Source organism: Prorops nasuta, unplaced genomic scaffold, assembly GCF_024137725.1.
Source record: "Prorops nasuta isolate Cenicafe-Biocafe unplaced genomic scaffold, Cenicafe_Pnas_1.2 PNAS00035, whole genome shotgun sequence".
NCBI classification, from domain to species: Eukaryota; Metazoa; Arthropoda; class Insecta; order Hymenoptera; family Bethylidae; genus Prorops; species Prorops nasuta.
In genome coordinates, this window is record NW_027116832.1 from 686,088 (window position 1) to 707,729 (window position 21,642).

Here is a 21,642-nt window from a genome sequence, read left to right on the forward strand (position 1 = left end):
AATCGCCTACGCGAGTAGAGCGCTTACGGATCCCGAAAGAAAGTATACCGTAACCGAGCAGGAATGCTTGGCAGTGGTGTGGTCGATAAGGAAGTTTCGATGTTACCTTGAGGGTTATCACTTCACTGTAATTACCGACCACAGCAGTCTCCGATGGTTGCATAATTTAAAAGATCCATCTGGAAGACTTGCTCGTTGGGCTCTCGCCTAGATGGAATACGATTTTACGATCGTACATCGTAAAGGAGCTTTAAATCATGTTCCTGATGATTTGTCAAGAGCACCTGAAAATTTAAATGCTTTGCTACCATCTTACGCCGATACCAAGGATGCGTGGTATTTAAAGCACGTAATGGATATCGAAAGAACGCCAGAAAAATTTCTTGATTGGAAATTAGATGGAGAATTGATGTATCATCAACGACGTTCAGATTTGGCAGATGCTGAGCTCGAAGATCTTGATGCTTGGAAACTGGTGATACCCAGGGAGTACAGGCAGAAAGTGCTCGAAGAATGCCATAATTTACCGCAAGCCGGCCAGCAAGGTATCGATCGTACATATCGACGTCTTTCGATAAATTACTTCTGGCCAGGTATGTTCAAAGATGTAACGGCGTACGTCAGTCACTGCGACGAATGTCAGCGTTGCAAGGTAGAACAACAAGCTCCCGTCGGCTTCATGGGACGTCGAATTGTTGAACAGCCGCGGACTGTAATATCGGCAGATATTATGGGCTCACTGACGCCAAGTAAACAAGGGTTCTCGTATGTGTTGGTAATCCAAGACCTATACACAAAATGGATCGAAGTAGCTCCACGTCGACGCGCTAATGTCAAAAAGATTGCAGAAGCTATCGAAAACTTGGTGATTCATAGATGGGGTACACCAAAAGTTTTAGTTACCGACAATGGTACCGAATTTGTAAATAAAGACATAACTGTTTTATTACAATTAACGGGTATGAGGCAAACCACGACACCTCCATAGCATCCCCAGGCAAACCCCACCGAAAGGGTGAATAGAAGCCTGAAGATGATGATGAGGGACATTCTCGATTCTGATCATCGAGAGTGGGATCAGCATTTGGATGCATTTAGATTTGCATTTAATACTGCCCACCATGGTTCACTGCAAGCTACACCTGCATTCGCTAATCTGGGTAGAGAACCAGAATCGGCAAGGTCGACGCGACGTGAATTAGAAAGCGATACCGAAATCATGCAGCAACCGACAGAAAAGTGGTTGGCACGCATGAAACGCTTGGAAACATTCAGAACAGTTTTCAAGTATGCTCTCGAAGAAGCGCACGAACGACAGGTAAGACCGTATAATCTGCGTCGTCGTGAAAAGCACTATGAGGTTGGCGAGTTAATCTTAGTTCGCAACCGACAGCTCTCGAATGCCGCAAAACACATATCGGCTGCACTGAACAAACCATTCGGTGGACCGTTTATGATTGCGAAAAAGTTATCGGAGACAGTTGTAGAATTGTCTGATTTGGCAGGAAACGTCACTGGCAAAATGTCTACGGCAGACATCAAGCCATACAAGCCTAACTACCGCAACAGTAAACCCAGACTGAAGTGCATCACTGCACGCTTGAGCGTGGCAGCGAAAAACGAACTCGTGTTCGGGCGCTTTCGGTTTCGGGTCGAAACCTCCGTTACGGAGTGGGGTATGTAACGAAGTTCCCCGTTACGTATGCGAGATACCGAATAAAAAGTATAGAAGCTACTGAACAGTGGATATTATTAATCCCTACGTTACCGACTCGTGAGATAGGCTCACAAGTGGAGTATAGCTAACGTCAAGGATAGACCCCGTTGACAGGCAGAGGCCCGGATGAAAAGACCGGCGCTCCAGGAAACGATGTCCAGGTTGTCCTGGGGAGTAAGGCAGGGCCATGCCAAACAACCCAGGCAACCTGAGATAAGGAGAAGCGGCCTCGGGGAGTCCTAAAAGAATGACCGTGTCTATAAGTCCCCACGAGGAGGGGAGATAGAACATCGAGTCTGGCTTGAACGCTGGTTACGCTCGTCAAGCAGGCTGCGTGAATGTCGTGCGCAGACTGCCATAGCAGGCAGTCGAAACGTGACCATGGGACTGTGCTGATGTGTCCGTGCGTGCTGGTGAGCGCGAGACGCGGCACTCAGACAGCCATGGGTCGGTTCGCGTACGTGAGGCGTGTGCTATAGGCCAGCCTGCACGTACGTCACGACTGGATACCGGCCAATGCATAGTGGGTTGTGCAGGGGCGTAGTTAGCCCGTTGGAATGTGTCCCGGTGCCCTCCGTAATTCCATAGGCTTGCGCTATGGCCGGACGGGCCGCGAACATTGCCTCCGTGGTGGTCCGCTCCTGGCAAACTCTATGCTTGGCAATGATACCTCATGTTCCCGTACTCCTCACCACCACCTGTGTGTGGGTGGTGAGCGATAAATGTATGCTCCTCAGCAGATAGGTCTGCGAGGCTCGGACTTCCGTAAGGAACCCTCCCCTCTCTCCACGACCTAGCATACTGAGCGACCCTGGCTACCGCTACCGTCCAATTGCTTGACCGCAGGGCCGTATTAGATGCATAAAGAATGGAGTCGGAAGACAATTGATAACATAGGGTTGTTTGCCACCCGACTGACTAACTGGCGCCCTGATACCGATGGAAAAGGACGGGCGAAGGTAATGAGAAAACCCGTAGTGTGAGTGGCCCCTCACACTGACGGGAATAATGTTACAAACTGTAACGAAGATATAAATATACATAACACTATTTGGCCCCTCCTGGCAAGTAGTATGTATACAAAAATGATATAATAATTAATTATTTATTTAAATTTTTTTAGTTGCCTAAATTATGCGACCTAGTGCTTTATATTACCGCTTGATTACTTGTCGAATTTATAAGTGATTTCAATCCTTTGTGTTGCCGCTATTTTTGTTTGGGATCAAATAATTACTTGTCGAATTTAAGTGATTTCAATTCTTTGTGTTGCCGGTATTTTATTGGGATTTTAATTTTTGTGGAGAGAAAGGACCAAATTACTTGCCGTTGTTTTTTACACGAAAGTGTTTTTTTTTGGGTCTAAGAATACAACAATGTATCGGTGCTGAGATCGGCTTGGGGGTAAGGGTCCCATAATGTCAGCAGACACGACGGTCCACGGGTGTTCGATTACTTTGGGTATCATTAACCCAGTGGGCGGAGCTTGGGAGACCTTTGTCTTTTGACAAGTTTCACACGAACGCACAAATTTCCAAACGTCCCGCTGCATTCCCGGCCAATAAAATCGAGTAGCCAAACGATATTTGGTTTTTGCAACGCCTAGATGTCCTGATGAGGGCTGTTCGTGCACCAACCTAATCGCTTCGACTCTCTGTGCCCTTGGTAATACTAATTTCCAGTCGTCCAATTCCTGGCCCAATATCTCACGGTTTTTTTGGGCAAATGATGATACAATTTCAGGCCCTCAATCTTCCAAGTTAGATATTTGTCTGGAAATTTGTGTATTTCTTCAATCCTTCGATAGTACCAGGGGTCTGCCCCCACAGTCACTGCTACGACAGGAACCGCTCCTTCTTCTCCTTCTGCTGGTGCCGTTAATATACCTTCAAAAGCTCTGGATAGTGCGTCTGGTACATGGTGCAAGGCACCCTTTCGGGGTATTACGTTGTAGTCGTAAGCTTGGAGTGCTAATGCTCATGGCGCTAGTCTCCCCGTAGGATCCTTGAGGTTGTTAAGCCATCGCAAGCTGCTGTGATCCGTTATAACTGTGAACGGATATCCTTCCAAATAAGGTCGCAATTTTCTAATGGCACAGACCACTGCCAGACACTCTTTCTCGGTAACGGTGTATTTGACTTCAGCTGCTGAAAGAACCCGATTAATAAAATCTATAGGATGTTCCTCACCGTCTATGTTTTGAACTAAAGCTGCTGCTATAGCGTAATCGCTCGCGTCAATCTGTAGGAGAAAAGGTAAAGAAAATTCCGGTCTTGCTAGAATCGGTGCAGAAGACAACGATTGCTTCATTTTAACAAAAGCTTTATCTTGCTCCTGCCCCCAATTCCATTTAACATGCTTCCGTAATAATTGGATTAAAGGGATCTTTTCCTCTGACGAACTCGGCAAAAACTTGGCGTACCATCCCACCATTCCTAAAAATCGGCGAAGTTGTTTCAGATTAGTAGGGGGGGGGGGGGGATATTCCACGATAGGTTTGACCTTTTCTGGATCAGGTGCGAATCCTTCCTTGTTTACTAGGTATCTCAGGAAACGCACTTCAGAACGGCAGAGTTGGCTTTTCTCCCAGTTGATTTCTAGGCCTGCGCCTTCAAAAATTTTTACTACTTTCTCGAGCCATTCCAGATGCTCCGAGAAACTTGGGGTCACCAAAATTATGTCGTCGAGGTAGGCAAATACTACAGGCTCCAACTCTGGTCCTATTAAGCGATCAATGAGCCGCTGGAACGTGGCCGGCGCATTGGTTAGTCCGAAAGGCATCCGACGAAATTGGAAAAGGCCTTTCCCGGGAACGATGAAAGCCGTTATTTCCTTGCTGGCATCTTCTAACTTTATCTGAAAATATGCTTGACTTAGATCCAGTGTAGAAATGTACTTGACTGACCTGAGTTTGTCCAGTATCGCCTCCATGTGGGATAGGGAATACCCATCCTTCTTGGTGACAGCATTAACCTCCCGGTAATCAATGCAGAAACGAAATTTCCCGTTAGGTTTGGGAATTATCACAGAGCAGCTCGCCCAGGAACTCGATGAACATCCAATCACTCCACTGGCAAGCATTTTGTCCACTTCTTGATGGGCGACTTCATACATCTTTGGAGAAATTCGCCAGGCTCGTTGCTTTATAGGTGCGTGGCCTTGTACATCAATATGGTGCTTCACCAATCTCGTAATCTCTGGTTCATCCGAAAGAGGTTTTGCATAACGTTTCTTCAGTCCCTCGAGCGCAGTTGTCTGATCCGTCGAAAGTTCCACTAATGCCGCACAATCTAAGGGTTTCTCCTTCCAACTACTAGAGTCATCTACTGGTGCAAACTCTCGCCATGTTCCCGCGGATGTTTTGCATGATCGTCGACGCAAATTAATTGTAATTCTGAAAGCTTTAATAAAATCGCCACCAAGAATACAGTGATAGTCTAATACAGGCGCCGCTTTAACCGCTAACACTCGCTTCACCTTATCAATTTCAAATTCGATGTAAGCTTCGCCCACGGTTTTAGTTACACTTCCATTCCCCAGTCGCATCAGACTACTCTTAGTAACGTCTATGGATGGGCGGATTAAGTCAACCAGACGCTCACCTTGAAGGTTCTCACCGCACTTGTGTCTAACAAAACTTTGGCTCGAACATTACCAATCTGATGCCATAAAAACGGCCGTTCGACTCTTACGCTAGGTCGTCTGATTACTTCTGGGTCCTATACCACTTTAGCTACCACGGCTAATCCATCCGCTGGTAAATGATTCACTCCAGGCAGTAGTAGCGAATACTGAAGAACGTCTCTAGTTCCCCACATATCCCTATTAACGTCGACTACTAAGACGAACAATTTTAAAAAATCTACTCCCAAAATGCAATCAAACGCTAAGGCCAGTACGACACTAACCTGAAGATTGGCATACTTTCCATTAACGGTCAACTGCAAAACGGTATCTCGATCTATCGCGCAAGATCGTCCGTTTGCCACCTGCACGCCAGTCGACACCGCTAAGCTTTCAGAAAGACTAATTTTATTCGCAGCCTTCAAACTTAGATAATTGAGCTCTGCTCCATTATCTATCAATCCCAATAAAAACTTATCAAATAATCGGATGTACAAAAATCCGCGAAAATCAAGAGGTTCGAGCCGCATGCCCGCCAAATCTGGTAAAATGATCCTAGATCTAATAACAAAAGTTTCCAAATCGGTTTCAAGGGGCTCAACTGCCATCATGGGTTTGTTAAGGTCGCTGTTAACCTCCTTCTCTGGGTGGTCCTCCAGCAAATGATCCGAGTCCTTACCTGGTTGTGAACGTCGGTCCAGCAGGTTCACGTTACCTTTTGGATCCTCTCCTTCTCGATGTGCGATGATCTCCTCGCTTTCTTCCATAATAGATTTCTCATAAAAACAATCAATTTTTTAAAATCGGTAGCCATGTCCAGGTGGGTTCTGTCTACGCTAATTGTACGTGCGGGTAGGTGGCTGTCACCTGGACTCCTTACGTCCATTGTGTGCAGGGGAAGGTAGCTGCCACCTGGATTCAAAGTCTTTCCTTTGGGTGCTATGGTTGGCTTGACCCCGAAGGTCTACCAGTGTTTACGTTTCCCGCTAATGTACTAGGTGACGTTATATTACTTGTTTCTTGCCTTTTTGGCGCTGAATTCGTCCTTGAGAACCTTGGTGGTCTAGGTTGGGGGCATTCCGACATCCAATGACCTAATTGCCTACAATTATGACAGGGACTATTTGTTCTATTGCGCTGATCCCTAGGTAATGGCTGTGGTCTATTTTCTATAGGAGGACTCGTAGACAAAGCCGGTGGTGGTGGCCAAGATACTCCAGGCGGCCAAGTTGACCCAGAGGGTCAGGGCAATCCCGGTGGTCAAGTAGGATATACAATGTACTGAGGAGGTCCTGGAGGCAAGGTGGTCGGTGGGATGGGAGAAGATGGTGTAGAGTTCCCTTTTCGTTTGCTTTTCTTTTTGGGACTATTAGGTGGTTTCACCTCAAAGCTGGCAACGGTAGCTTTTTCCGGTTTAGCGTCAGCCTCGTTCTTGGTTGTTGATACCTTCTCCTTTTTCTTTTTCTTCGAACTAGAGTCTGATTGATCGGAGGAGCCCAGGTCCTCAATTGCGGCACAAGCTTGATTAGCTTTAGTTGGTTTGCTATATGCCGCCGTAGGTACCGTTAATGGCGCCGCTACATTGCCAGGAGTCCGTAGCTCCTTAAGCTTGTTCCATTGGTATTACAATTCTCGTCCCTGCTGAATGAGGCCTCGCACGGAGGAGAAGTCGCTCCTAAGTAAATGACTGGTATGAGCTGGTAAGAGTTTATAGTAAATGATATCCCATAGAACACAAGCTTCGCTTGTAAAAAAAGGACGGCAAGTACATAAGTCGTATCTAGCATGATTAAAAATCTAGTAATATAAAATATTTTAATTCAAAAAAATAATGAAATCCAAATGTTAGGCAAGTATAAATTTATACCATGGCGAAAATTGAAATTTGGAAAAAAGTAAATAGTAATACAAAAATTACTTACCGGGCCCTTTGTATGCAATCGTATTAAATAGCCACATTTTTAACTTACGAGAAGCAACGCTTATATAGCAAGATAGTGACTTACACATGAATATTACGGGCCCGGCAAGTAATTTTTGTATTACTATTTACTTATTTCCAAATTTCAATTTTCGCCGTGGTAAAAATTTATACTTGCCTAACATTTGGATTTTACTATTTTTTTTAATTAAAATGTTTTATACTACTATATTTTAATCATGCTAGATACGACTTATGTACTTGCCGTCCTTTTTTTACAAGCGAAGCTTGTTTTTTATGGGATTTTAGGACGTTTTGTTAGAATATAGGAATTAAAACTAAAAATTGTTTTAACTAATTCAATCTAACAAAACATTTTCCAATGTTCTCATCGTGCCATAATGTAAAGCTCCAATTCGAGATATTTATTTATTAATCTATTAAATAAAATAATAAATATTACAATTTTAGAGGCATTTAACATAGGATTCAATGACTGTTTGAATTATATTTTCAACATCTTATATCCAAAATCACCTTAAAACCTTTAGCTTTCAAAAATTTATTCTAAATTTACCTTTAAATCCATCTTTTTCTTAGGTGTTACTCTCACTATCACCTTAGCATTATGGCTCTTTCCCTGCTAAACTAGTGACATTTATATATTCTTTTCATTAATATAAACTGTAAAATATATATCAGTTAATGCAATGGAAGCCTATGTTTTTTAGGTATTATGCTTTCAGTTTCCTGAAGTTACACACTGTATGCTCTATTGCATGTGAAATATTGAAATCATGAATTCTTGTCAAATTTTCAGATCTACATGAGTTTGTTATTATTTTCATCAACTATGTGATTTTTAATTTCAAAATTGTATATCCAAAATCACCTGCCAAGCACTTAAGTCTCAAGGATTTTCTTATAAATTAATTTATATTTATCCATCATTTTATTAACTGTTACTTTCAATATCAACTTTGAATTATGGCACTTTCTCCAGTATACTAGTGCCATTTATATTTTATATTCATTAATATAACCTTGGAAATACATCAATTAATAAAATGGAAGCCTCATCTCTTCTTAGATGTACATCTTTCAGTTTCCTAAATTTATTCATTTTATGCCCCATCACATGTAAATGATTGAAATCATGTATTATTATCATCTCTACACATTTATATGATTTTATTATAATATTTATTAACTATTTGATTTATATTTCTAAAATTTTATGCCTGAAATCACCTACAAGCCCTTCACTTTCAAGAATTTGCTCAGAAATTGATCCCTTTTTTTACCTTTTTCCTAACTGTTACTCCCAATATCCAATATGAATAATGATTCTTTTTCAAGCAAACTATATAGTGCCATTTGTATTTTCTTTTCATTAATATAAACTAGAAGATATACAAATTAATGCAATGGAAGCCTCTCTTTTGTGGATATACTGCTTTCAGTTTCGCAAAATTATTCACTGTATATTCTATTGCATGGAACATATTAAAATGATGACTTCTTTTCATGGTCTCATTTCTAGATGATCTTATCATTATATTTATTATTTAATTGACTTATATATTTCAAAGAGTTTATTATGCCAAGAATCACCTGCAAGCTTTTCACTATTAAAAATTGGCTTCCAAATTTTTTAATTTCTCTAACTTTTCCTTAGGTTTAACTCTTAACATTAACTTTTCATTATGGCTCTTTCTATGGTAAACTGGTATAATTTCTGACTTCTTCTATTAAATATTGCAGCTCAACCCTGCACAATGACACAATAAACACGTATTGTAATTCAATCTGCAATAAAATCTCACTAAGTACCAAAAAATATATTACATATTGTTCGAGATCGGGAGGAGCAAAAAGGCTGAGAAGTAGATTCCACATTTTTGCTATATCTCCCTGTCTCTATTGCGTTCACAGGGGACGGCTAGACCAACAGCGTGTAGCCGCTCCACCTGTCTCTCTCTATCTCGCACCGCGGCGCGCTTGCGCGTCTACAGGCCCTGGCGCGTCGCGGCCGCGGCACAGATTGCGCGCCTGACCACTAGGTGGCCAGCGCCACGAGCAGCTCTCTCGCTGGCAAGTTTCGTGCCGCGGAATTATATAGATGGGTCCTTGATAAAGACCCATCGCACCTCAGCCTTGCTCGACCGCTTCATCAGCAACCGCAGCACCTTTTTGCGCCTTTCGGCACCACCGCCTCCACGGCATTTTTTTGACGCCTCCATCAGGCCATTAAACGAGCGCCTCCACCGGCGAACTCTATGGGTCGACTACTTTGGTAAGTGTTACGTACTGGGTAGTGGTGGCCGCCTTTCGGTCGAGTTTCGCGCTGACTCGACACTACAGTCTGGGTCAGTAGAAACGTCGATTGAGCTTTTCGACTATCAGTACAATGAACTATAGTATTACACTCCGAGCGGTAAGAATGTAATGAATTGGCAAGATTCGGGGTGAATGATAGTATGTATAAACATACGTTGGAACAGCAGGTTTGACACAAGACTATGTATTTTCAGGTATTACAATTATACTTACAGTAAACGCTAATAATGCTGGATCAGCATTCGCAGGATTATTTACTAATTGTCACAACTATTGGAGAGACTAGACTCTTCGATGGTTGTGGATTTCTCGCACTTAATTAATTATGATCAGTTCGTAGTAGTTATGCTTGTCTTCCAGAACGGTACGTGTTAGGCACGACTGAAAGATGTACACTCGCGACAATTTCTACACGACTTGTTCGGATTGAATTATACTAGTCTTAACTACCAGTACACGGCGACTGGGCAAGAGATTTGTTAGAATACGGTGGAGTACTCTGCTCCCGTGGAACGAACACTAGAGTTACGACCTTGGAACGCGGATGATGCGGCAGCGGCTAAGCTTGCACAGAATAAGACTCGACTCGAGGGTCGCGGAACTCGCATATATGTAGGAGGCTTAATAGGTCATGTGTCGTCAGTAGCGCCATGATTTTTCGACACATGACGACCAAAAAGTCTCCACATCCACGGCCGACGCCTAAGGATTTACGCATTTCCGGAAAGGAATTCCGGGCGTCAGCAATGTGCAATACTACCGGTATTGCACACGGACGCGTGCGATCTACTTTGGTTCGGCGAGGTGGCTGACCCCTACGTTACATAAGTATCACCCAACCACCCACCGCCTACCAAGAGGGGACTACCCCGCTGCGGGCAATATTCTCCCTCCTAAGGGAGATTTCTCCGGGGACTTCCCGGGAGAAGTTAAACCCTCTCCTTCCCCTCCACACTGCCACCGAGGACTACCTCGGACCCAGTGTTCCGACCCTCAAGTCCAGGGCTCTCGAAAGAGTCGGGTAGCGGGAGGGGTAGAATTCACCCTAGGGGTTGGGGTGGCTCGGAGCCACTATAGCTCTGGGAGAAGGGGGCTGAGGGGTAAGGGGACTTCCCCTTCCCTAAAACCACTTCTCCTACTTCGCTTCCTCCCGTGGCTGGGGATTTTACTGGGGAATACCCCAGGGAAAATTGCCCAGTCCGGGAGCTTCTAAGTCCGCGTTCCTTTCTGGGGAATTCTGGTTTCTGGGGTTCTTGGGAATCTTCGTCTACCGAAATTCCCTAGAAGTTGACGAGAACAAATTCCCTAGAAAGTCGATAATTTTAGTCTAGCGGTTCTTGTAAATATATATTGTAAATTTTGTATATTTTTATTTATTTAAATAAAAAACTCATTTTGCCTATTACCTTGGCTTTGAATATTTTATTCTAGAATAAGACCTTCCCTTCTGACCACAGGTTCGGAGCTCTCTTGGGACATTGTTTCGCACACATATTATATTATAAAATTTAATGTTATTTTTATAAAAAATTAGATTTGATTAATTTTTTTTGAGATAATAATAATTTCTTTCTATTCTGATTAGGGAAGCGTAGATAAATATTTGGTGTTAATACTTTTATATAGTATAATTGAATATTAAATAACGATTAGAAAATAATCATCTACTTTTCTTTAATCGTAGTAATAAGAAAGTTTTATTGTCTCCTGGAAAATTGTTTGTATATATAATAGGCAGAAACTTTTATTGTCTCATGGAAAATTATTCTTATATGTGATATAACCTATCGTGCAGTTGAAATCCACATGAGTTTAAAGAAAAGAAAAAGTTAAACATGAATTTTGTTAATGACTTCCATACCTGAAATTTTAGCATATGTTTATCAAATATCTTAACAATTTCTTTTAATTAATATACTCCTGATAATCATCGATGCACATAAATGTTGAAAGTATACTTCTCCTTGGCACAGTGTTGAAAATATGTAAATATTAATCTTGCTTCATCCGGTCAGTTCTATCATTAGCAATGAAATCGGCAATGGAAATGTTCTGTCTCAATTTAATCTGAAAAAGCGATTTCACAAATACCAAGCAATATATGACATATTATATTGTAAAATTCATTTTTATCTAATCGTAGTAAACAGAAACTTTTTTATCTCCTGAAAAATTGCTCATATACATGATATAACCTATCGGACAGTTGAAATCCATATGAGTTTAAAGAAAAGAAAAAGTTAAACATGGATTTTTTTGTTAACGATTTCCATACCTGGATGTTTAGCATATGCTTATCAAATATCTTAAAAATTTAATTTAATTAATAAGCTCCTGATAATCAACGGTACACATAAATATTGAAAGTATACTTCTCCTTGGCTCAGTGTTGAAAATATGTAAATATTAATCTTATTTCATCCAGTCAGCTCTACTATCCTCAGCAATGAAAATAGAAATGTTCTATCTCAATTTATCTGAAAAAGAAATTTCACAAAGTACCACAAAGTATATATTAACATCCAATATTGTAAAATATAATGTTATACTTATCTAATAATTGTCGACACCTTATGTCATTATTATTCGAACTCATTTATCATTTTGAAAATTTAAAACATTCACTAACATAGCAATGATTAACCTCACTGTATTAAATATGAGTAACCTTACATTACAATTGACAGTTAACAGTAGTCGCCGCATTAATTATATCGATTACATCGATTTTATTTGGTAGTTTACAACACTGGTTTTGTTGTTGAGTTTAACCAGTTGGCAACGCTGAGAAAAAATGACGTCATTTTCCTCTTAGCGGCCAACTTCAGCCCGAGACATACATTCTGGCTGGAGAAGAAGATGACGAAGGAGAAGAATCTTAATTTTCGACATATATATATAGCTAACTGAGTATGGTATCTCTGGATAGCGTGAACCGATTTTGATGTTCATGGGCTCAAATGAAAGCTTGTTCAAAACTATTTTAAGAAAAACTTTACTTGAATCATAACAGTGTATCATTCACGGAGAAAAATCGATTTAAAAATTGAGACGGCCAAACTTGCTTCATAAGATACAGTAGTGCCTCGACGGCGGTATAGATACGTCTATACCTACTTTTATGTACTTGCCGTCGAGACACTACCGTGTCTCTTGATCTAGTCTTTTCCTGGTGGATAAAGGAGGGTCCAGATAGGAAAAGATGGTCTCCATATTCTCGATATACTCGGTGATAGCTTCCTGATCTCCCTGAAAGCGACTGCGTGCCTATTCTTTTACTCGAGTTTTATATTCCTTCGTTGAGAATCTTCGTTTCAACTCCCTCTCAAATTCCGACCATGATTGGCAATCTCGTCCATGCAATCTATACCATTTTTTAGCGGAGCCAGTAAGAACTACTGGTATTGCTGTTAGTATTTCCCGTTTATGTAAACCAGATCCTTCTATTCAGTCTTCCAGGCGTTCCAGAAAAGATACTGCACATTCTTTTCTTTCATTGTCGAAAGAGATTCGCCACTTTTGCAAGGTGTCTACTGCCTTAGTTCCTTTTCTGGTAGGATGACGTTCAGATGAGGAGTCCTGTATCCTGTGACGAAGGGGTTGACGTGTGTTTCTATCGGTGGAATAGTCGTCAGGTTCGGATGAATCATCAGTAGAAGAGCTATATGACCTGTACGACCTCCTCCGTCGATGTCTAGGTCTAAGATCGGAATCATATCGATCTTGATCAGATTCATTCTCGTCAAAGTCCCTTCTATAACGCCTCCTTCGATGGTTTATGGGTTCAGGTCGAGGTCGGTGTCTTAGCGATTGTCGATTTGGACCAGTCTGGGATAGGATGCTCTCTCCTGATGATTGGGGGTCTCTTCTGGGACTAGGTCTAGGTAAGGCATGCTGCATCCTACGTGCCTCGTCTTGTGCAGAAATTGGTATATCTTGATGCCTATTGTGAGCCTTAAATCTCGGCAGTTCAAGTAGAGGTTGGCCTGTTCTGCGTTGGTTTTCAAGTCGCTGGAAAACCTCCTCATTTTGTTGTCTACGACGATGCCGTGCTTCAATGGTTAGTTTCTTGAAGTGATCCAAGGCCGAATGAGCTGCTTCTTCGATATCAGTAGCGCTACCATCTCGCTCCCCAGATAACCACCAAGGTGGGTGTATAATTGAATAGTCGACTTTCAGGAATTGTTTAATTGATACACTTGACAACTACCTTTCGCTTCTCATGTCTACTTTAATTGAAGTCTTAGTTACAACTGTCTTACATTACTCTGCTTAAAATTAAAATTCATCCTTAGAGTGTTCTACTTGTAGATGTCGGAGGTTGTTTATACGCGGAAAATTTAAAACTCTAACATCCCGCCGGCCTTGCAAATCTGTGATTTGCTACAGTGAATTTCTTAGTCAACAAATCCAATGTCTTTCAAATGTGTTGCATATAGTCTATCGATTAGTCACAAACAGATGTCTTGTCGAAACTTATTAACTATCATAATAAAATTGAAACACTACTTCCCACATGTATAAGGCAATTGTTATAAAATTAATCTGATGGCACTATAGCTATCTTCGTTATATTTCTTCTTATGACTCCATTGGCTGTCTTAATTTCCACGACGCGAATTTGGTTGTCCTTTCCCGGAAATGTTTCAGTAATTCTTCCCATTTTCCAATTCATAGGGGGACGTTTATCTTCCTTAATTATCACCAATGTTCCTGGTTTCAAATTGTCATTGAGCTTATTATTTACTTCCTTCCACTTGTGTCTGGGTTGTAACTGTGTCAGGTATTCAGCACTCCACCTGTTCCAAAAGGTCTGTTTCAATTTGGTTAATAATTGGTAACGGGTAAGTCGGTTGGAAGGTGTTTCTATCAAATCTTCGAATTGTAGTGCAGTTAAAGGTTCGCCTATCAGAAAATATCCAGGTGTAAGAGCTGTTAGATCTGTTGGATCGTTGGACAGAGAGGAAATAGGCCGCGAATTCAAATCGGCTTCAATTTCTGTAAGTACTGTGTAAAATTCTTCAAAGGACAGCAGAGCTTCTCCCAGAATTTTCCTTAAATGAATTTTTGCAGATTTGATCCCGGCTTCCCAAATCCCACCCATGTGTGGTGAGTTGGGTGGTATGAACTTCCAATTTATCGACTCATCTGCACAATTGGATTTAATTTTGAGTATGTTAGATTCTGTTTGTAAAAATGTCGCCATGGCTGCTAACTCATTTTTGGCTCCTAGGAAGTTGGTACCATTATCTGAGTAAATTGTGTGACATTTGCCTCTTCTATTCATAAATCGTTTGAGTGCATTCAAAAACGCTACCGTGTTCAATTCTGTGGTCAGTTCCAAATGCAATGCACGTGTTGATAAATACACGAACAAACATAGATATGATTTTGAAGTTTTATTTTTGGATATTTTGATGTTGAATGGACCTCCATAGTCTACTCCAACCTTGAGGAAGAGTCTACATTGCTCAACTCGAACGGACGACAGGTCCCCCATAATTTGTTGAAAAAACTTGGGTCGCGCCTTGAAGCAGACTATGCAAATACGTAGAATTCTTTTGATTGTCGATCTACCGGAGAGAATCCAATATCGCTCATTTATCGCAGCTTCCAGCATTTGCGGACCTGCATGCAGGTTTCTCATGTGTTCTTGACGAATAATGAGAGTAGTTAAAGGACTTCTGGATGCCAACACTATAGGATGCCTTGTTGTGTATGGTAGTTGCGAATACCTCAGTCGTCTTCCGAAACGAATTAGCCCCTGTGTGTCAAAAAACGAATGAAGGCTACATAATTTACTATGTCTCGATATATTTCCTCCTGTTGTTAGTGCTTGTATGTCTGAGGGAAAGTCTTCTTGTTGACTAAGTTTCAAAATTGTGTTCATTGCACGTTCCAGTTCATCGGTGGACAACGTACTTCCCCTTTCACCTGTCTTGGATCTTAAACTATATGCAGTTATTCGTTTCAGTTTAGATTATGAAGAATATCGTTTCAACAAATCGAAGTCTTGTTGTATGTTAACACAGACGTTATTTACAGTTTTCCGTTTCTCAGGTGCAGGGATATTCTGGAAATCCCTTATTATTGTAGCCTCATTCACCGGAACCTTGGATTGTTGTAGCCACGCCGGACCACGCCACCACAATGTTGATTTCTGATGATCCTTCGGAGACATTCCTCTGGATATGATATCTGCTGGGTTATCCTTTGAATTTACATGAGCCCATACTGCATTCCTTGTAATCTCCTGTATTTCAGCAGTTCTGTTTGACACAAATGTCTTCCACCTGGTTGGTTCGCTATTAATCCATGCCAACATTATTTCCGAATCCGTCCAAAGATATCTTTCTTTAATTAGGCATGTTAAATCCAACTCGACCCGCTGCATTGACTGAGCAAGTAACACGGTCCCACAAAGTTCTAGCCTTGGTAGGCTTATGGTTTTCAAGGGAGCTACTCTTGACCTTGCACTAAGTAGTCTGGAATGAATATTCCCATCTTCTCCCACAGATCTCATGTACACACAAACTCCATACGCTGATTCCGAAGCATCACAGAATCCATGTAAATCAATTAGTTGAGCATTTGAACATACCACCTTTCGATCCACATTGATTCCGTTGATGTGTTCCAATTGAGTTGCATATTCTATCCAGTCCGTATAAAATTGATTTGGCAATGATTCATCCCATCTTATTCTCAATCGCCATAAGTTCTGTAAGATGATTTTTGCATTAATGCAAACCGGTCCCATTAACCCCAGCGGATCAAACATCTGAGCCAGCATGGGTAGTTCGTTTGGTGATTCTATTACTTGTATTAGAAGAAATGGATTTGTAGCTGAACGTGTCGCTTCTGTTATTCCAGTAAAGGCCAAGTGCCTTGACTTGTTCTCCTAGTGGTTTTTCCGATTTTCCTGAAACATTATCGGTGTTTACTACACAAGACAAATTCGATGACCATTTATGGAGTGGAAATTGTGCTTATGACAATATTTCGGTGATTTTTGACATAATGTACTTAGTTGTTTATAAGTCATTACTACCAGTCAGCAAATCGTCAACATAGAAATCATTTAATATGAGTTTAGTGATCAATGGTTCTCTTTCTTTCCAGTCGTGGGCCTATTGATGAAGACACCTTGTAGCTAGGAATGAAGCTATAGCCGTGCCATAGGTCACGGTGTTCAGTTTGTACTCGCCCACATTTCCCGTCACCTCATCCTTCCAGAGAATTCGTTGCAAATCCTGATGTTCCTCTGCCAATTTCACTTGTCTATACATTTTTTTGTATGTCAGCAGCTATGACATATTGATGTTGCGGAAATCTTAAAATTATAGACAGTAGATCTTGCTGGATTGTTGGACCAATTCATAAAATGTCGTCTAATGATTTGCCTGATGTGGATTTGCATGAGGCATCGAAGACAACTCGCACTTTCGTTGATGTACTATCTTGTTTTACTACCGCATGGTGTGATAAGTAATACGTGGGTTTATTTAGGCTCCTTGCAGAATTGATTATCCTTGTCATATGTCCCATGGTTAAATATTCCTTCAGAAACTCCTCGTATGAACCCTTTAACTCTGGCAGTTTTTCAAAACGTCTTTGTGTAGATTGAAGTCTTCTCAACGCTGTTTCTTTCGAATCTCCTATATCACATACATTGTTACGAAAAGAAAATTTTACAATAAATGAACCTGTTGGATCTCGTCTATAGCTATTTACAAAGTCTAATTCACATTCTTGTTCGTCGCTTGATAACCTTCTCACCTCTGGAACCTGTTCTATTTGCCAAAATTTCTCTAATTGGTTATGGATCATTTCATTACTGACTGTACACGCCACTATGGTGTTTTTACGTCGGTTACACTGATCATCCCTTGTACTCAATGCCCCCGCAATTATCCACCCAAGTTTAATTTTCTGCAAAATGGGCGATTTGGGCGATGCAACGTGTTGACCTACGCACAATAAATTATAGAATTTACCGGCGCCTAATAATAAGTCTATATTTCCCGGAACGTAAAAGGAGGGGTCAGCGAGATTCATTCCTTCTGGTATTATTAATAAATGTAACTTCGCCTTGTGTGACGGTAATTGTTCGGTAATTTTCTCAATGATCAAGAACGTAATTTTACAGAAAATTCATTTACACGGGATTATATAGTAGCTGATACAGACTTGCTTATACTCGATTGATTTTGCGAAATTCTTGATATTGTTATATTTTCCTTTCGTCTAGCTAAACCTAATTTCTAACATAAGCCTTCTGTCATTAAATTGATTGCGTCCTGAATCCAATAGAGCCTTACACAAATATGATTTACCATTTCTATCGAAAATTTGAACTAACGCAGTGCCTAAAACAACTTGAGTACGATTTTCCATGTGACAATTTGACATTATTATTTGATTTTCCGTATTATTTACTATGTTTGCAGATTCGTTAACTGCACTATTCGCTTCAATTCTCGGAGTGAATTTCTTAATGTACAACAATGTATTGTGCTTTTTGTTGCACATTCGACAATTACTCGACGTGTATTTTTCGGTTACATGATTTGGACGCAAACAATTATAGCATAATTTGAGTTTTTTTCCAAGACTACATTTTTCTTGGGAAGTTAACGTTTTAAAATTATCACAATTATGGATAACATGATTACCTTGACAATTGGGACAATTTTTCGACGTATTATTGGTACCTACAGCTGTGACTGATCGCTCTGTTCATTTTGAGCCTGTGGAATTAACATTTGTATTTATCATGTTTGTTGATTGAATAGTTTCCAATACAAAGCATTACTGCGTTAGCAACTCTATTAAATTCTTCAGTTTTGGAGCTTCTTGAGACGTTATGCTGGACTCCCATTTTCTTCGTGTAGTCCCATCTAATTTCGTGGTAATAACATAGATAATGAGACTATCCCAATGTTCTGTCGGTTGACCTAATGTGTTGAGGGCACGTAAGTTTTTGTTTATGTCATCTAGTAATTGTCTCAACTGTGTAGCGGACTCCTTAACTATGGTTGCTAGACTAAACAAGGCTTGAATATGATGGTGTATTAACAGTCTTTTATTTTCAAACCGAGATTTTAATAAATCGCAAGCTATTATATAATTTTCAGCTGACATTTCCAACGACTGAATGATTTGTACAGCTGAATCACGCAATGAAGATTTTAGATAATAAAATTTGTTTATGTCATTAAGTGACCTATTTTCATTTATCAAGGCATGAAACGTGTCTCTGAAAGGTAGCCACTGAGCATAGCTTCCATTGAATGTCGGTAGATTGAGAGTAGGAAGCTTGATGTTTGAAACCGTTACTGAATCCGTTTCATGATTTGTATGAACTATGGGTATGCGATTTAAGTTATTTGTGTTTGAAGAACCTAGCAATCGCTTACCTGTCGCTATAGTTTTAAAGTACATGGTTTCAAATGTATCTCTCTCCTCACTCTGCTCACCTTGCCCTTCCGCAGCCTCAATTTTGCTTTGTGTAATGTTGAATAAATCCCAAATATCCGTCAATTTTTGGAGTCTTGCCTCAATCTCCGGTTGGTGCTCTTCTAGAGCTGTTACACTATTGAAATTATTAAATGCCCTGGTCAACTGCCCTTTCATAGTTGCTCTGTCCCTTTGTAGGAGCGTTAAATTGCTTGTAGAACCAGGACCCATCGTGGTTGATTCTTGAAATCGAGGAGGTGTTCTGCTTGTCGAGGTCATTTTATCGTTACTTATGTTTTCTCGAAAGTAATTTATAATAACTCGATGTTATCCATACTCGAAGGACCAATGTATAATTGAATAGTCGACTTTCGGGAATTGTTTAATTGATACACTTGACAACTACCTTTCACTTCTCATGTGTACTTTAATTGAAGTCTTAGTTACAACTGTCTTACATTACTCTGCTTAAAATTAAAATTCCTCCTTAGAGTGCTTGCCTGTAGATGTCGGGAGGTTCTTTATGCGCGGGAAATTTAAAACTCTAACAGTGGGGTTACTCTGCTCCGAGTAATTGAGGTAGCAAAAACAGGGGGCTGATCCCTTCGAGGTACTGCACCTGTCCCAGGCACTTCCGTACTCACTGGTAAACTCGGAGGCTGATCTCTCGAGTGTGGATCAGGTTGGGCTGTTGTTAGCTGGTGTGGGTCTGGCCACAAGGTCAAGTTCAGTCCTGGTCTAGGACCGCTGCGATCCTTCACTCTCAGGGGTGGTGTGCCCATGGTAGAAATTATGGGCGAGATTTGTCGAGCAATAGACGGAATGGGTCTTACTAGGGTGGACACCAGCCTGGTAACAGTGACGGTCACAGCAGTGGTCGTGATGGCTAAAGCCGCGGTAGTAGGTGACGTAAGAGATTGTATTCCCGTGAATTCCAGTAAAGGTGCTACGCCAATTGGAGGCACTACAGTTTGATGACTAGGTCCATGCAAATTGATGTTTTCGTTGCGAGATACTTCCGTTTGGACAGGAGCCGCTGCCGTTGGCACAACTTCGTCGTGTAGGGGATTCCAATTAGCCGCATCCATGACAAGCTGTCTTCTCCTCATGAACCGGTAAAGTCGGTCCTTCAGCTTATTAATCCCTCCGTTAGTACTGAAGTCTTTTTGCTGCAGGATCCTGATTAATTCGCCGAATTGAAGGGTTTGAATCATTCCTTGATGTTCTGATCCGTTTGGCGGTGCTCCTCCCGCTGTTGTGCTCGTTGATCTCGAACCTGGTTAGTTCTATCTAGTTCGTTTCTGGTTGAAAACGCCATTTTAATTCGTTGAAGTTTACCTTTTTACACGATGGCAGTGAGTCAATAGGAGTGAGGGAATAAATGAAGAAAACGAGATATACAATCGAAGAACTTAGGGGTAATACCCTTCGAAAGAGTAGGTTGAAAAGTCACCTCGTAAAATTGACCAAATAGATAGTTTATTTAAGTTCTCCTTCAAGGTCGCTACAAGTTCGTTACTCTCCAGGGAGAATCTCTGATTCGCTAAATTACGTATTTCTTAATTCGGCAAATATAAAGGGAATAAGTTATAATAGCGCACTAATAAATAAGTGGTATGATCTTAACTTAATTTCGCAAGGCAAGGAAACTTTAAATGTTACAATAGTTTTGGTAATCAACGGTTACCCAATAGGAATTAAAATGAGGCAGTTTTAAAAACACGCTTTACACACGGCAGACTGGTCACGAGTTACCTTGAATGAATTTTACGATAAGTAAATCCGGGCTACCCAAGAAAAAAGAAACTTTTTCAATCCAAACAATTACCCCCCAAAAAAAATGAAAAGTAAAAAATGAATTCGCCCAAAAATATTAAGTGGCTGAACGCCTAAAGTCCTCGAGACCTGCTTTCCTGCTCGCTAATCAATATAAAATTAAAACCGCAAAATCAATAATAGACGAAATGTCGCCAATTTTGGTAACGCAGCCCCAATTATTCACCACGCAAGCCAAAAGCAAATGGTGTCATGCACAAGTAATAAGTGCAAGAAATAAGGTAATGCGGATAAGACAAGATAACTTTCAATTGAATTCTCTACAGGTTAGAAGGAGAACCTAAAATTTTAATTTTTGTGCGCGTAGAATTAAACTACGAGGTACTCATTTGTCGACCTGAAATTGGAAAAGCAAGCGCAGAAAAGGCAGGGGCACAAATAACATAGCAATAAACAATGAAATATAATCATAATGCAATTAAATACACACAAAAAGGAAATACATAAATATCAATCAAAATAGCGTAATCATAAATTAATCTACTATTACAGAGAAAAGGATCAATAGTACAATCGCAAGCCAAAATCCCATAAATTCTAATCAAGAATAAACATTAAACTACTGGGAAGGCAGGTATCCTCTCTTCTCATCACCAGTAGAGCTCTCGGTAGCAGCTTGAACGTGAGATATTCGAAATATTATTTCTATTGGCACGGCCTATAATAAACGAAATCCGTCTCCAGTAGCTGCTTCTCAGAGAGCTATTTACGATGTAAGCTGTTGAGCGAAAAGAAAAAAAAATGT

The 21,642-nt window shown here is 40.7% G+C and overlaps 2 protein-coding genes across 2 annotated transcripts; both read right to left on the reverse strand.

The window, feature by feature from the left end:
• Nucleotides 1–6,280: 6,280 nt before the first annotated feature.
• LOC136783703 (BUD13 homolog) lies at nt 6,281–13,891 on the reverse strand. Its single transcript, XM_066743958.1, has 4 exons — nt 13,870–13,891; nt 13,080–13,774; nt 6,624–6,949; nt 6,281–6,443 (listed from the first exon to the last, which is right to left on the reverse strand). Exons 1-4 carry the CDS (start codon nt 13,889–13,891, stop codon nt 6,281–6,283), a joined length of 1,206 nt encoding a protein of 401 aa, XP_066600055.1.
• A 251-nt stretch (nt 13,892–14,142) lies between these two features.
• Nucleotides 14,143–18,134, reverse strand: LOC136783704 (uncharacterized). The gene is made up of 5 exons (XM_066743959.1): nt 17,939–18,134; nt 17,309–17,572; nt 17,046–17,260; nt 15,605–16,503; nt 14,143–15,553 (listed from the first exon to the last, which is right to left on the reverse strand). The coding sequence occupies exons 1-5, from the start codon at nt 18,132–18,134 to the stop codon at nt 14,143–14,145; spliced, it is 2,985 nt and encodes a 994-aa protein (XP_066600056.1).
• Between the last annotated feature and the right edge of the window lie 3,508 nt (nt 18,135–21,642).

Coding starts and splice junctions, on each gene's coding strand:
- LOC136783703 (XM_066743958.1), bottom strand. CDS start 13,891: ATGAATTTTAATTTTAAGCAGA. Junction 6,950..13,079: donor ATGAAAGAAAAGAATGTGCA/GTATCTTTTCTG, acceptor CAATGGAACAAG/CTTAAGGAGCTACGGACTCC. Junction 6,444..6,623: donor TTGCCTCCAGGACCTCCTCA/GTACATTGTATA, acceptor TCATAATTGTAG/GCAATTAGGTCATTGGATGT.
- LOC136783704 (XM_066743959.1), bottom strand. CDS start 18,134: ATGTGCAACAAAAAGCACAATACATTGTTGTACATTAAGAAATTCACT. Junction 17,573..17,938: donor TCAAATTTTCGATAGAAATG/GTAAATCATATT, acceptor TATTGTGCGTAG/GTCAACACGTTGCATCGCCC. Junction 16,504..17,045: donor AAGATAGTACATCAACGAAA/GTGCGAGTTGTC, acceptor AAAAACCACTAG/GAGAACAAGTCAAGGCACTT.